General features: G+C 31.2%; 1 protein-coding gene across 2 annotated transcripts; it reads left to right on the top strand.

Annotated features, from left to right (window-relative positions):
- The first annotated feature begins 3,738 nt into the window (after positions 1-3,738).
- Positions 3,739-12,480, top strand: LOC132730254 (uncharacterized). Of its 2 annotated transcripts, none has more exons than XM_060716135.1 (6): positions 3,739-3,891; positions 6,589-6,666; positions 7,758-7,922; positions 9,181-9,476; positions 10,411-10,515; positions 11,283-12,480. In XM_060716135.1, the coding sequence occupies exons 1-6, from the start codon at positions 3,804-3,806 to the stop codon at positions 11,778-11,780; spliced, it is 1,230 nt and encodes a 409-aa protein (XP_060572118.1). In that variant the 5' UTR covers positions 3,739-3,803; the 3' UTR covers positions 11,781-12,480. The 2 variants fall into 2 exon arrangements, with proteins under 2 accessions (XP_060572118.1, XP_060572119.1); XM_060716136.1 differs by lacking the exon at positions 3,739-3,891 and adding an exon at positions 6,040-6,193.
- The last annotated feature ends 1,689 nt before the right edge of the window (positions 12,481-14,169 follow it).

Here is a 14,169-nt window from a genome sequence, read left to right as displayed (position 1 = left end):
TGTCACAATATGAAACCCCGGCAAAAATGAACCAATGAACGAACATCTGAATATGCCATTTCTGTCGCTTTCCCTTTCTCTGCCGTCACAATATGTAAACCCCAGCAAAAATGAGCCAATCAATGGGCATGCTCTGGAGTGCGGTTAACTAATACCCGCACTCCAGTTAACGCACTGTGCATGTATATGTACATATACGATTTAACCCTGACACATTTTCAACAGAAAGGTCTCCAAACTATGATACAAATAAATGTTATAAGTGTTAATCGCTTGAGTCATTTTTTTTATTTAAAAGCAATGAAATGTACAAAAGATAACTTCAGTGTTGAATTATGAAGCAAAGGGCGGTTATTTTTTTTCCTCAAACAATTTTCATACGTAATTTAATGTGTCTTTTTTGGACAATATCAAAGGGAAATGTTGTGTGCTTATACCAATGCAATCCTTATTAGATGTGTTTTTTTCCACGTGATTTCTGGCGTTCAGAATAATGGGGCTAATCTGCTTAATAATAATTATTATTCCAAAAATAAAATGATGTTGGGCGGATTTAGGAACAATCGTATGGGGCGTTTCTCAAAATTATTATTTCAACTTCTATCAAAAATTGTAATATTAGCATAATAATATGTCTTTTAAAGAAAACAAATGAACAACAGATTAAAGTGTATAAACCTATACGTTGTTTGAATTTAAAATAAAAGTACTCCCAAAAAAATGTTTGTAACGGATTGGGCATGAGCAAAATCATTTCGTAAACTTTTATTCTATATTTTTATTTGTTAAATAGCATGCAGCTCTTTTGGAAATCGACCATAAGATTATGGAAATAACATATTTTGACTATTCTATAAATTTTATATGGATTTTTATTGTATATAGATTGACAAATGTTAACATTTACATTGTACATTATTTTTACATCTGGCATGCTTTAAAATTTACAACTGTTACACACCCCTGATAATTTAAAAATACCCGTATCATACAGGTGTATCTTTTGTTATCCCCCATCGAAAGGCGGCGGGGATATAGAAATAGTCTCCGTCCGTCCTTCCGTCCATCCGTCCGTCCATCCGAGCGAACATTCTATGGTTTATGAGCTTCATTCCGTCCGTAATTTTGGTTAAAAAAAGAAGAAAATCACCATAAACCGACTGTTTTATGTGGTAACTTTACTGGTTAATGGGGGAAAATGCCACATAAAGATCAAAGAAAAAGCACCGTTCGTCCGTCCGTCCTTCCGTCCGACATTTTTGTCGGAGCATATCTCAAAAAGTATTTGAGGTATCAACTTGAAACTTCATAGGTAAATAGACCTCATTGAGAAGGAGTGCAGTGCATAAGAATGATAACTCTACCCTGCATATTTTTTGAGTTATTGCCCTTTGTTATTTTTCAAAATCAATTTTTGTCCAGAGCATAACTCAAAAAGCCTTTGAGATATCAACATGAAACTTCATAGGTGCATAGATCTCACTCAGGAGGTGTGCAGTTTACAAGAATGATAACTCTACCTTTCATAATTTTTGAGTTATTGCCCTTTGTTATTTTTCATACTTAATTTTTCACCTGAGTGGTACATCACTCAAAAAGTGTTTGAGATGTCAACATGAAATGTCATAGATGGATAGATCTTATTGGGGAGGAATGCTGTGCGAAAGAATGATAACTCTTCCCTATACAATTTTTGAGTTATTGCCTTTTGTTCTTTATCATACTATTTTGTCCGGAGCTGATCTCAAAAAGTATTAGAGGTATCAACTTGAAACTTCATAGGTGGATGGATCTCATTTAGGAGGTGTGCAGTGCACAAGAATGATAACTCTATCCTGCATAACTCTATCCTTGCCCTTTGTTATATTTCAAAATTATTTTTTGTCCAGAGCATAACTCAAAAAGCCTTTGAGATATCAACACGAAAATTCATAGGTCCATAGATTTCACTCAGGAGGTGTGCAGTGCATAAAAATGATAACTCTACCTGTCATAATTTTTGAGTTATTGCCCTTTGTTATTTTTCATACTTAATTTTTCACCTGAGTGGAGCATAACTCAAAAGTGTATGAGATGTCAACATGAAATGTTATAGGTGGATAGATCTTATTGAGGAGGAATGCTGTGCGAAAGAATGATAACTCTTCTCTATACAATTTTTGAGTTATTGCCCTTTGTTCTTTTTCATACTATTTTGTCCGGAGCTTATCTCAAAAAGTATTAGAGGTATCAACTTGAAACTTCATAGGTAAATGGATTTCATTAAGGAGGAATGCAGTGCATAAGAATGATAAGTCTATCCTGCATAATTTTTGAGTTATTGCTCTTTGTTATTTTTCAAAATTAATTTTTGTCCAGAGCATAACTCAAAAAGCCTTTGAGATATAAACATGAAACTTCATAGGTCCATAGATTTCACTCAGGAGGTGTGCAGTGCATAAAAATGATAACTCTACCTTTCATATTTTTTTAGTTATTGCCCTTTGTTATTTTTCATACTTAATTTTTCACCTAAGTGGAGCATAACTCAAAAGTGTATGAGATGTCAACATGAAATGTCATAGGTGGATAGATCTTATTGAGAAGGAATGCTGTGCGCAAGAATGATAACTCTTCCCTATATAATTTTTGAGTAATTGCCCTTTGTTCTTTTTCATACTATTCTGTTGAGAGCCTATCTCAAAAAGTATTTAAGGTATCAACTTGAAACCTCATAGGTGGAATTTACTGAGGAGGGTGCAGCACACAAGAATGATAACCTATCCTGCATTATTTTTCAGTTATTGCCCTTTGTTATTTTAGCCATCACTATTCACATAGGTTTTAAATCTGTTATCACTTTAGCCATCAGTTTTCATTACCAGAAGACCTCTTAAAATTGAATTATTTTGCTCTACTACATATACATTCTTCCAATGAGCAAACACATTCGGCGGGGGATGGCCATGTTGACATGGCTCTTGTTGATAGTAGGCAGGTTGGTTTATGTGAATTTGTGTAGATTTTTAAATAAATTTATTGAATTCTTAGAAAAAAAATTAAATCTACGCGAATTTAATATTATGAATATACATATTAATACACATATTTGACCTTCGCTGTTGAGTGATTAAAAACGCTGATTATGCATTCTTTGCACTTACAAAGTTCGAGTCTCATACGGAACTTTGCTAATGTCCAGAAACTGTTTTGCTTAAGATCCTGGTTTAACCGGTGGTAAATGAAATACTCCATAAAAGAACTTCAAAGTTTTCAGGGATTTATTTTCACTAGTAAAAATCTGAAGATTATTTTCCATAAGAACTGCATGACTCTAGATGTGCCAATTTTTTGTTAATTATTTTTTTAAGATTATTATCATGGAAAATCAACATTGAGAAAATTGTATTAAGACTTTCAGAAAATGATTTACATTTTATATACAATGACTGACTGATTTTGCAGTATTTATCACCATATTTCTACTGCGTGACAAACGCAGTAAGGTCTATTTTGCATATTTTGACCTTTTTAATTAACGTGGTTGAAATTTACAATGTGTAAATTTCTTTCTTTGTTCACATTGACTGTTTGATACATTTAAAAAAAATCATGTAAATTAACATATTTCTTGAGGCATAATGTGTTATCGTTCTGACTTAATTTACAATCTTGAGACAGTCCCCATTCGTACTCGTCAGCTGTTTCCCTGTAAGTCGTGTTATTATGTGAAATGATTTCTATTGAAGCGAGTATTTTTCTTGTAATTAAAAACCCTGCGACCATATTATGTAATTGAACAATGCGCGTGTAATGCTTGAAATATGTTTTATTATTTACCTTACCATATTTCAATTTTGCTAACGTGTTTTATTGTTAAAAGTAAGATAAATGGGCTAGTTAAAATGACTGGTATGTATTTTATTTACTTCTATGAATAATTGTTATACAATACGTAATGCTTCTAAATTACGCACATTCATATAATACTAAATTCAATTAAATTGTTTCAAACAAAATTATCCGCCAAAAGGAAAATATATATTTTTCCATTTACGGAAATTTATATCTTATTCAATACACCCAAAAGAAAGTAAACTGTACCATGTTACATATCTTAAAGTCAGAAATTCTGTTATTTTTATTTCTCAGAAGAATTTCATTTTTTTTCCCATGAATGTGATACATTGTGTATTACAGTTTGCAAAACGGTACTCACTGAATGAAGATAATAAATGAAACATTATTCTTTTGAAAACAAGTTTTTATTTTTGAGGCGAAAACTCCCTTTTGCAGGGACCAGATTTGATTCTTGTTTATATATGGAGAATAAAATGAGGAAAATGGTAATTCTAAATAGTCTTTCGGTTGTTTCACGCCACATGTTACATGTCATTTAATATAAATGATATAATATATAACATTTAAATCTCGTTGTTTGAAAACAAATGTCCATTAGAAGGCAAATAGTCAATTTCGCAAATGTTCTCTCTATATACCCTCCGTAATGTGTTTTATTGTTGCATTAAATAGCCGCTCATCTAACGTCTTGAGGTTATACGACCTAAGACTTTATGAGGTTCCATAAAATAATGCTTAAAACCCTAGTGTTGTTACACTGGTAAAAGAGTAATTTTGGTCCGCTGTTGCTTCGAAGGAAAAAAATAACACCTTCTGGAGTGAGTTGCCAATATGTGAGTCTCCGGTGCAGTGGTGACTAAAAACAAACGTATATCCACAGGTGAAATTGGATCACCAAGGTGGTAGTTTTCACTCCGGATCACGGCAGTAAGCCACATTTAATTTACCATAGCACAGTTCAGCCACCACATCGTTCCTGGGCAGGCTTACAAGCCCAGTACTAGTTGCCTTCACTTTCGCTGGGAACTGATTACTTATGTACATGTTAGAGCAGATGTATAGTGCGAATGACTGTAGAAAGTATTCTTGATCAATCACAACGAATGTGACGGGAATCGAACCTGGATCAGAATACCTCGACCATTAATTATAATTGTTCAAAGGACTGGCGGATAACGTCGAAAAGTTGCTAACCTGATACAGTATCAAACGTATAATATGTACGGCCAGGCAATTTATCTTCTTTTTTTAGATTTTGATCACTATAATTATATATAATTGAAAAACTCAATACGCTTATAACCAGTACAATTTGTATTTATCTTTTGACGGGAACTAAAGCATGAATTATCTACTTTTTGGGAGTGAATAGCACCTCATAAATTGTAACTCTTTTTATAGTTTAATTTTTAAATGTCAATCTTAGTACAATTACAATCTTTTTCTAAATTTATAAATTTTCATCAAAAATGCATGAAACTGGAAGCGTACTGTTTTAAATAAACAACGCTATCTTCAAGCAAGGTGGGGGTATATATTTATAGTTTCAGAAATGTATAAACATTCACAATACAATACATGTGACTCTTTAAATATTAAATGCAAAATATGACAGTATATATTATTTTGTTAGGCTACTACTAACTGTTTACGTATATAAACTAAATGAAGTAATACAAAAACTTTGCCTGATTACGAATACATAGATTCTAGCCTCGCCAACAGCGAAATTTATCATGTCTGCCCTGTTTGCTTTATAATCATTACATGTTTGATATTATCCCTTATTGTCAACACTGAAAGATGTGCAACGTTAATATAAATTGTATGTACTATGGTAAAAAAGAATTAAATCGATTGAAGACAATAATTAACAAAACCATGATTTTAGTTATATTATATCATATGATCGTTAGCCTTACTTTAAATCACTTCTTCTAAAATATCTTAATTACCATAGTCCTCTTTTTTTCTTCTCATTGAAAAGGACAACTTTGTATACATTGGATTCGAACATTGTATAATAATAGTTCGGCATTTTCCGTCACAGACCTTGATTTACTTAAACTTGAGTAATTTGAAACCCCTAGTTGTATATACACAATAAAATATTTCAATAACTCCACTGATTCATTTGTAAATTTTCAATGGACTAAAGCTGATTTAGATCTATATAAAAAAAAAATTATTTTGAACATTAGATTTATTTTGTGTTATAAATAGATATTGTACGCTCTAGATCATAATATTAAAACAATATGGACGTTATAACTGTTTTCTATTCTATGTAAAAGTTATATATATTGAAAGAGATTTTATTTGTCTGGATTATTTCATTAATACGCTATGAACGGTAAAGCTGTTATATGCAAGTTTTTTGTCGTTGTGTTGTTTTGTTTTGTTTGTTTTTTTTGTTTTTGTTTTTTTTTTGGGGGGGGGGGGGGGGGGGGGAGGGATGAACGTTTTATTTTTACACTTGTTGAAACACAAATTTCGACATCCGTCTGCAAAAGATAACGTGCAGTGACAAAGTTAGTTGAATCATTTTGCCAAGGATCTTCTGATCTCAGAAATTCTCACTAATGAGATCTTGGTTACTATAGTGCCTGTTTGATATTTTTTTTATTTAAGAAATATTTGAAGGTGTTCAAGTGTTTGATTCATTTATTTCTTTAGGTAAGATCTGCTGGATTTTTATATTTTGCAAATTATTATAAATATATGATACAGTTTATATTAATTTTACAGTTTGTAAGAGAAAGAAGAGAGCATTCATTTGGTTGTCTACACCTCTACTGGTCTCAATATTCCTAACCATTCATACAGGTAAGTCAAAGACAAAGACTTTAATGTGCCTTCTAAAATAAACACAAAATGTGACACATATATTTATACATAGTTTATCTCGGTCAAGTTCAGTTGTAATGATTATTCATATTCATCTAAAGATATAATGTTTTCATCGTGTTTTAGAGAAAGTTACATTGCTCTTAAAAATGTATTTTTTACATAATATACAGAGAATTTCAAAAGCTGTCATGAAAGTTGCAGAATGTAAACAAAGACTATACTATAATGGAAACAAACACTATACTATAATGTAAAATAAACAAAAGATGGTTCGTCTTTCGTTATGGTTTATAACTGTTAGTGCCGGTTTGCAAATTGTAATTAAAAGATTTTATAATAAAAAAACAAATATGGGCCTTGCACTTTAGGGGTTTCCTTAAAGATATACTTTGCTAAAATTTGATAATAGGAATTATTGGTAATTGCTACACTGTCTCTTTGAAAATATAAAATAAACATGTTTTCTCTTCACACAAAGTAGATATTTCATGTTTTAAACTTTACACACTATAGGTTGTCACAATATGAATTTATAGTGCCGTTAAAAATCTGGCAGTTTTTTTTTTTAAAAATACCAACTTTACTTGTCCTGTAAAATGGAACGCGACTTTCAATACATAGTTAATTCGTTTTTTTATTCAAATTAGATATATTCAGTAAGGATTTCATAGGTTTTAACAAATTTCTTTAATTAAAATATTTTACTCAAAGATGAGCATAGTATATCTTTAAATAGGACAAAGCTATTATAAAGTACTCCTTTTAAAAAGTAATCAATCTCGCTGTTTTCTACGAAAGCATACTTATTATCTGATGAGCACGATGTTGCTGCGCATGTGCTAATTACTGTATCGAATAAAAAAAATCATCTATAAATATACTTTACTATGAATTTTATAAATAAACAACAAATTACATTTTTTAATTGAAACTGTAGTTGATTTCTATATTCAAACTTATATAAATTAACAAACAAATGTTTTACGCCTATATTGGAGCGAAACTGTGTAGTTAAATTCAACACAGTGACTTTTTTATTTTTTGTTGTTGTTTTTTTATACTTTCAGTATTCCGTTACCAACCACAATCTATTGAAATAGAAAAGTCTAGCTCAGTTAAGTTTGATGACAACAGTCATAATGTAATCCGTGAAACAGCTTTGCCTTCACCTAGAATAATAAACACATTTTCAAACAAGACAATAGTTTACATATCAAATACCACGTTTAAAGGTAAGTCTAATTATACTGGTTTGTGTACAACTGTAACTGAAATACCATTTATTATTGTTAAGGTATTTAAATGAAACAGCTGCTCCAATAGATTGACACGATGACAAAGTGTATTATATAACTGCATCCTGGTATATATCTTAGGAACCAGACGAGGCCGGGGTTGTGTATAAAACAATAGTTTATTCATGGTTGTGTAACATTTAAAAATATTTTGAACATTTTATGGTACTGAACAAATTCCAAATTTGATTTAGAAAGTTGTAGCAATCTTCTTTTTAGATGTTTTAAGTTTTCACTTTAGATGCGTTAATTTTCATTGCATTATTATGACAGTTTTCATACACGTTTGTAGCAAATTATGACTTATCTTCAATTTTAAAGGTAGAAAGCATATAATTTTATCTGGCATTAAAATATAGCAATATAGACTTTATACAAAAAAGTTCACAAATGCCTAGCCGCCATCAAGCATAAGTAATTTTGTTTTTTATACAACAGACCAGCACATTATCAGCAATAGATCTAACTGATAGAGAAAAAAAATTCAATGTTAATAAAATAGGCAAAACTATATTAAGATCAAGGGATTTAGATGTATCTATTTTAATCTCGCTAATGCCAAATTGACGTATATCGACGTAAGAGTACGTAATCGCATGCTTAAAACTACAGGGTATAAAAATGAAAATAAGTTATAAGATTTTAATATGTTCTGCCGGAAGATAATGTGTTTATTATATACTTATAAATGAAATATTGAGAAATATTGATAAAATAAAATGCGTATTTTCATTTTCTGTATTTTCACTGTAAAAATTTATTTTTCACTGCAGTGAAACATATTTTCCGTATTTTCACTGGTGTCTTGCCGGACTACTTTCTTTTAAATTCTGCCAGTACACAAAATTTAAGGGAAAGTCTTTCCAATTTTATCGCAAAAAAGAGAAAAATGTATATAATAAACAGAAAATTCAAGTTTTTTCTATAAATACATGATTTATTTTCATCTTGTGGCATGAAAATTACCATATTTCACTCGTGGCTACCGCCACTCATGAAATATTTATTTTCATACCACTCGATGAAAATAAATCATGTATTTATAGAAAAAACTTGAATATCCTCAATATATTGTTTTTTATTTACTTTATTCTACAGCTAGAATTAAATAAAAAAAACATCAACATTGATTCAGAATTTAAGTAACATAAGTAGAAATGATTTATGTACATGTAATTGCGTTTTACATTTTCAGTAAACACAAGTGCATGTGAGCATTGGTTCGAACCAACATTTGTGGAAAACTTAAAAGTTGTTTCAAATTATCCACGTGGCAATGTAACGGAATACTTTTTGAAAATTGGCGGGAATTTGACGCAACCAAAGCAGATGATGACTAAATTTCCGGTGTTAGTAACGGCAGCAAGTTCCGGCCATTTCAAAGTGTCCCAAGGGCTGCTGAAATCCATTCATGAAATTTTGATGCCGAAATACGGAGACGTCAAAATTATATATTACGACATGGGCTTATTAAGTGATCAACTTATAGCAGTAATATTTTTGTATTTGACTGGATAAGAATTGTCAAAATAATTATAAAATTCACATAAGCTTTTTGGAAGAGGTCGATGGTAGTATTCTTAGAAACTTTGATTCTGTTTGATATGACAGTGTTGAATTGTTTTTTAAAAAAACTTTTGTAAGCTCGACAAATATTATGTACAGAAACCACAAAATATAAACGAATCACTGTACCCTGTCTTGCGAGCCTAAACTATAACCTGTGTTGTGATTACAAGCACGTGTTACTTCCGATCAATGTACCCTTCTTGGGAGCCTAAATATTTGAACGTTAACCTTTCTTGCTAAAACAGAAAGTAGACCTATTTATATACCTTTTACCATCGGCACATTTTGATGTCGCAATAATTATGCTAGTTTTACATAGATGAAAGATCATGCATCACTATAAACGTCTTCGTCAGTGTCATTATCATCATCGACATTATCATCATCATTATCAGCAGCAGCAGCAATATTATCATCATTATCATCATCACGATCATTATCATTATCATCGTCATCATCATCATAATTTACATCATAATTATCGTCATAATTATCATAAACAATATCATCATAATCAAAACCACAACCATTATCATCATTTACATCATAATTATATTTATAGTCATCATAAACGACATTCAATCAGCATCAAACTGATTCATTCATAGTCATATGTTTTTGTAATTGGTTTAGAATGTCAGTTGTTGTTGTTGTTGATGATGATGATGATGATAATGATGATCATGATGATAATGATGATAATGATGATGATGATGATGATATTTTCAGTATTCTAGCAAAGATTAACACATGTTAACACAAATTTTATTATGTTTGCAAATTTATTTTTCGTTATAATTCATTTCTTTTCTTAAGGCTTTTATATTTATAATAAAGAAAATTATTTTATTTTCAGCTTGAAAAGTACTGCCGGTGTGAAGTAAGAAAATTCCCATTTAGTGATTTACCGAAACATGTTAGCCTGTTAAAAACGTACACATGGAAACCAATTATTGTGAAGGTAAGCTAACTTATAACATTTTTGTTATTTTGTGCAAATTTATGATGTATACTTTGCTAAATTATTTTATATTAAACTTATTCTTATTTTGAAAATATGATATTTATATTTTAGTATTCAGTAATTCATGTTATACTTTTTTATTTTGGTCTAACTTTTTAAGAAAGCTTCGGACATAAAGACATTCCTAGAAAAAATAGATATCAAAAGCTGTAGATTATAAGAATCTTACACCTGCTCCCGGAACATGTTTACGCTGCATTGTTTCAGCTGAACAGTGATATTCCCCCGGTGTTTCATTCTTTTTCTTGCATTTCACATATATAAACCATGACAAAAACAAATATTTTCATTTAGCCTTTTTCTAAATGTAGCGTTTGATTCATAGTGTTCTTAAAGATTGAAAGCTTTAGATTAGATATGTAACTGTAGAATTGAAGGAGATGTTGGGATCTGTATATTTATAGAAGATGGTGAGAGCTTTAAATTAAAGAATGCGTTGAAACCTATAGATTTTAGGAGGCAATTGAAGCTGCAGATTTATAGAAATGTCGTAAGCTATTTAATTAAAAAAAGACATCGATAGTCAGATATATCTGTGAACATGTAAACTGTATAGTTAATTTTTCTCATATTTGTCGTTGTTGTTGTTTTGGAAATTGTTTTAAACATTAAAAAAGATAATAAAAAAAGAAGTACATGTAGTGTTTTTATACTTAATGTTTGCACTTTAATTAAAGTATATTAATGTTATTTTATATTTTCAGATGTTATTAATGGAATATGGTTGGGTATGGTATATGGACAGCTCGGCACGATTTACAACAAATGACCTTGACCTACCTTTAAAGTATAGTTTGGACAACTCCGTCCTGTATTTCACTTACGGTAATTCTCTATCTGTCGCCCAGCATACAGACAAACGTACAGTTGCCTATTTAGGAGAGGACATGTGTAAATATCGTTACTTTGGTGAACTGGAAGCCGGATTCGTGTTGTATCACTTTGATCACGTGACTAGTGTTATTGTAGACCAATGGGTCTCGTGCGCTCTTGTCCAAGACTGTATGGCACCGGCCGGTGCCAAATTAGGGTGCAATAACAAAATTACAACTGACGCTCAGTGCCATAGATATGATCAAGCAGTGTTAAGTATAATAATAAGACGGTTATTCCACGAAATAAATGATTATCCGAATGTGATAAAACCATTCCGTATCCATGTGATAAGACGTGGTGATGGAGTAAATTATTTTCCTATTTGATATGTTTTCTAGAATGTACATTATTTATTTAAATACAGACTAGTTTACTTGAAAGCTTCACGGGCTGTCATTCGTGTTGAATCAGACGAGTCTACACATTCTTGAAGTCTGGTCAGGTACTATACTATTGGAAGCTTAATATTTGGTATTCTGATACTAAAATACTTAAAACTTCAAATGGACTATTCTTAAATTTAAAGCAGAGTAGATCCATGACATAAATTCAGCAGTTTTGATTCAAGGTACGTATTTCAAACAGAAGATAATAAAGCTTAGCTTGTTCAAAGGTATGAAGAAACATATAGTTAGCATTAGTGAGATTCATTCTGAAAGGACTGTCAGAACTTATCTACCATCATCGGCAGCCTCGAAATGCATTTCTACCTACAAAAGCAGTATGTTCTCCTCGAAGGGGCTAGTTTCGACGCCTGTTACATTTTCAAACGACGCACAATGTTGATATTTGGCATGCATGACCCTAAGTGATAAATGTCTTTATTATATGATCTAAATAAAGCTGCAATCTCATTGGTCCAAACAGTAGTCAACAGAACTTTTTATAAAATCATATTTACTGGGTGTAGTATCATATTCACTGGCTGAATTGGATTTTCCCAGTCTAAAAATAGATTGAGACTCATATTCAATGATCATACACCGTAGACTGTTAATTACGCGTGTTAATTAAAAAATAATTGTTGCTTTTTGTTCTTTATGGCATATTTCTCGATTAAAATATCAATACCTTACTATTATACTTAAAGGTTACACCGCAATGATGAGTATAAACTTGAATCATTTTTGTATGCGCAGCGTTCGCGTAGTCGTTGCACGCCTAACACGTGCGTCTTTTTTCCCGCGCTTAAACGAGGCAAAATTTGTACATGTATAATTATAAAGTTGTACTTTTATGATTTTTTTTAAATTTCTTAGCCTATTCATACAATAAAACAATTATTGACTAGTGAACCATTGAATATGATGTGATATTCACCGGCAGAAAGTCATATTGACCGAGGCGATCTGCCGGTGAATATCACATCATATTCAATGGCTCACTAGTCAATAATTGTATAATAACACTAAATCCCTTGAAACATTTCAAACTTGAAATATTTTGAACAAAAAGTATCATTATTACGGATTCTTTGAATGCTGACATTTTTAACCCGTTCATATTAGTTTATGAAATGGGGAAACAATTCTATTGTTGCTAGTTCCTCCAGTCAATGAACAGTACGTCTATAACAATGAAATTGTCCTTATTTGCGAATTACAAATATACCAATCAAGTTTATTATCTAACTGTAGTCAATCGTCACTGACGACATGTGCTTACTCATTCTGGGTTGCCTTCCAATTCTTATTAATTTTAGGAGAGGAAAAAATTGTCCATCATCGTGTTTGAAATCAAGCTATAACAAGTAAAAATGTTGCTGCAATGCAGACATTGAGAAGCTCCGCGCGCAAAAAATTATGCGCTCATTACAGATACCTTACCAAAGCATATCTACACACTGGTCATTTTCTATTTAGAACATTTGGATTTGCATAATTATAGTCATTGCATTGTCCATGAGAGAGGGCCAGTTATTAAATCATAAAAAAAAATATGCTTTCACTGATGCCTACCTTGTAAGGAAAGAAATTCCAATACAAGCAAGACTTACAAGACTTGTAATGTGACATGACAGTGGTGCAACATTGTTCTGTTTGTGTCCTTACAGTAGTCAGTAATATTAGATGATAACAATATCAAACTATGTACATTTTTCTTTTGCACCTATAAGGCTACTCATTTTCTACAAATAACAACACCTTAGCATGGTAAGAAATATAAAAATCCTTATGTAAATAAGCCAAAATAAAAACCCTCACCGACTTTATTTTTCAAAATGTCCGTAAATTGTTCGCAGCAAGTGGTATATCATGATAAAACAATAAAAGCATTGATGCAAAGCATCAAAGGGCACCCAAGCTTGAAACTAAGAGACATGTGATGACCAGATTTTCTTTCCAATGCTTTGGATTTTACCAGAATATATCATAGATGAATAGGAGGACGAAAGACATTGTTCATCATGAACTTTGATAGGCTTGCTATAGGTTAGAATATTAAATGTATTTTCTTTGGAACATACAAAACATTTGTCAACATGAACAAAGGCTGTTGTTTTTTATATTGTTATAATTGTAACAAATGTACAAACAGTATATAAAATAGTTACAAATGGACTAATATAGTAATACCACATGCATTTTTTCGTGTCATATTAAAAAATGGTTTCTATTAATACCTGGGACTTAAGATACAGTAGTTATATTTTAAGTCCTAGATAAATACTGAAAGTAGAACACGCACTAGAATGAAAAATGGGATGAATTTCAA

The sequence above is a fragment of the Ruditapes philippinarum genome, unplaced genomic scaffold, assembly GCF_026571515.1.
Source record: "Ruditapes philippinarum isolate M1 unplaced genomic scaffold, ASM2657151v2 ctg1655_1_1_1_1, whole genome shotgun sequence".
In the NCBI taxonomy this organism is placed as follows: Eukaryota; Metazoa; Mollusca; class Bivalvia; order Venerida; family Veneridae; genus Ruditapes; species Ruditapes philippinarum.
Note: the sequence above shows the minus strand (reverse complement) of the source record. Positions and strands in the feature narration are given on the sequence as shown.

Coding starts and splice junctions, on each gene's coding strand:
- LOC132730254 (XM_060716135.1), top strand. CDS start 3,804: ATGTTTTATTATTTACCTTACCATATTTCAATTTTGCTAACGTGTTTT. Junction 7,923..9,180: donor ATCAAATACCACGTTTAAAG/GTAAGTCTAATT, acceptor TTACATTTTCAG/TAAACACAAGTGCATGTGAG. Junction 9,477..10,410: donor TAAGTGATCAACTTATAGCA/GTAATATTTTTG, acceptor TTTTATTTTCAG/CTTGAAAAGTACTGCCGGTG.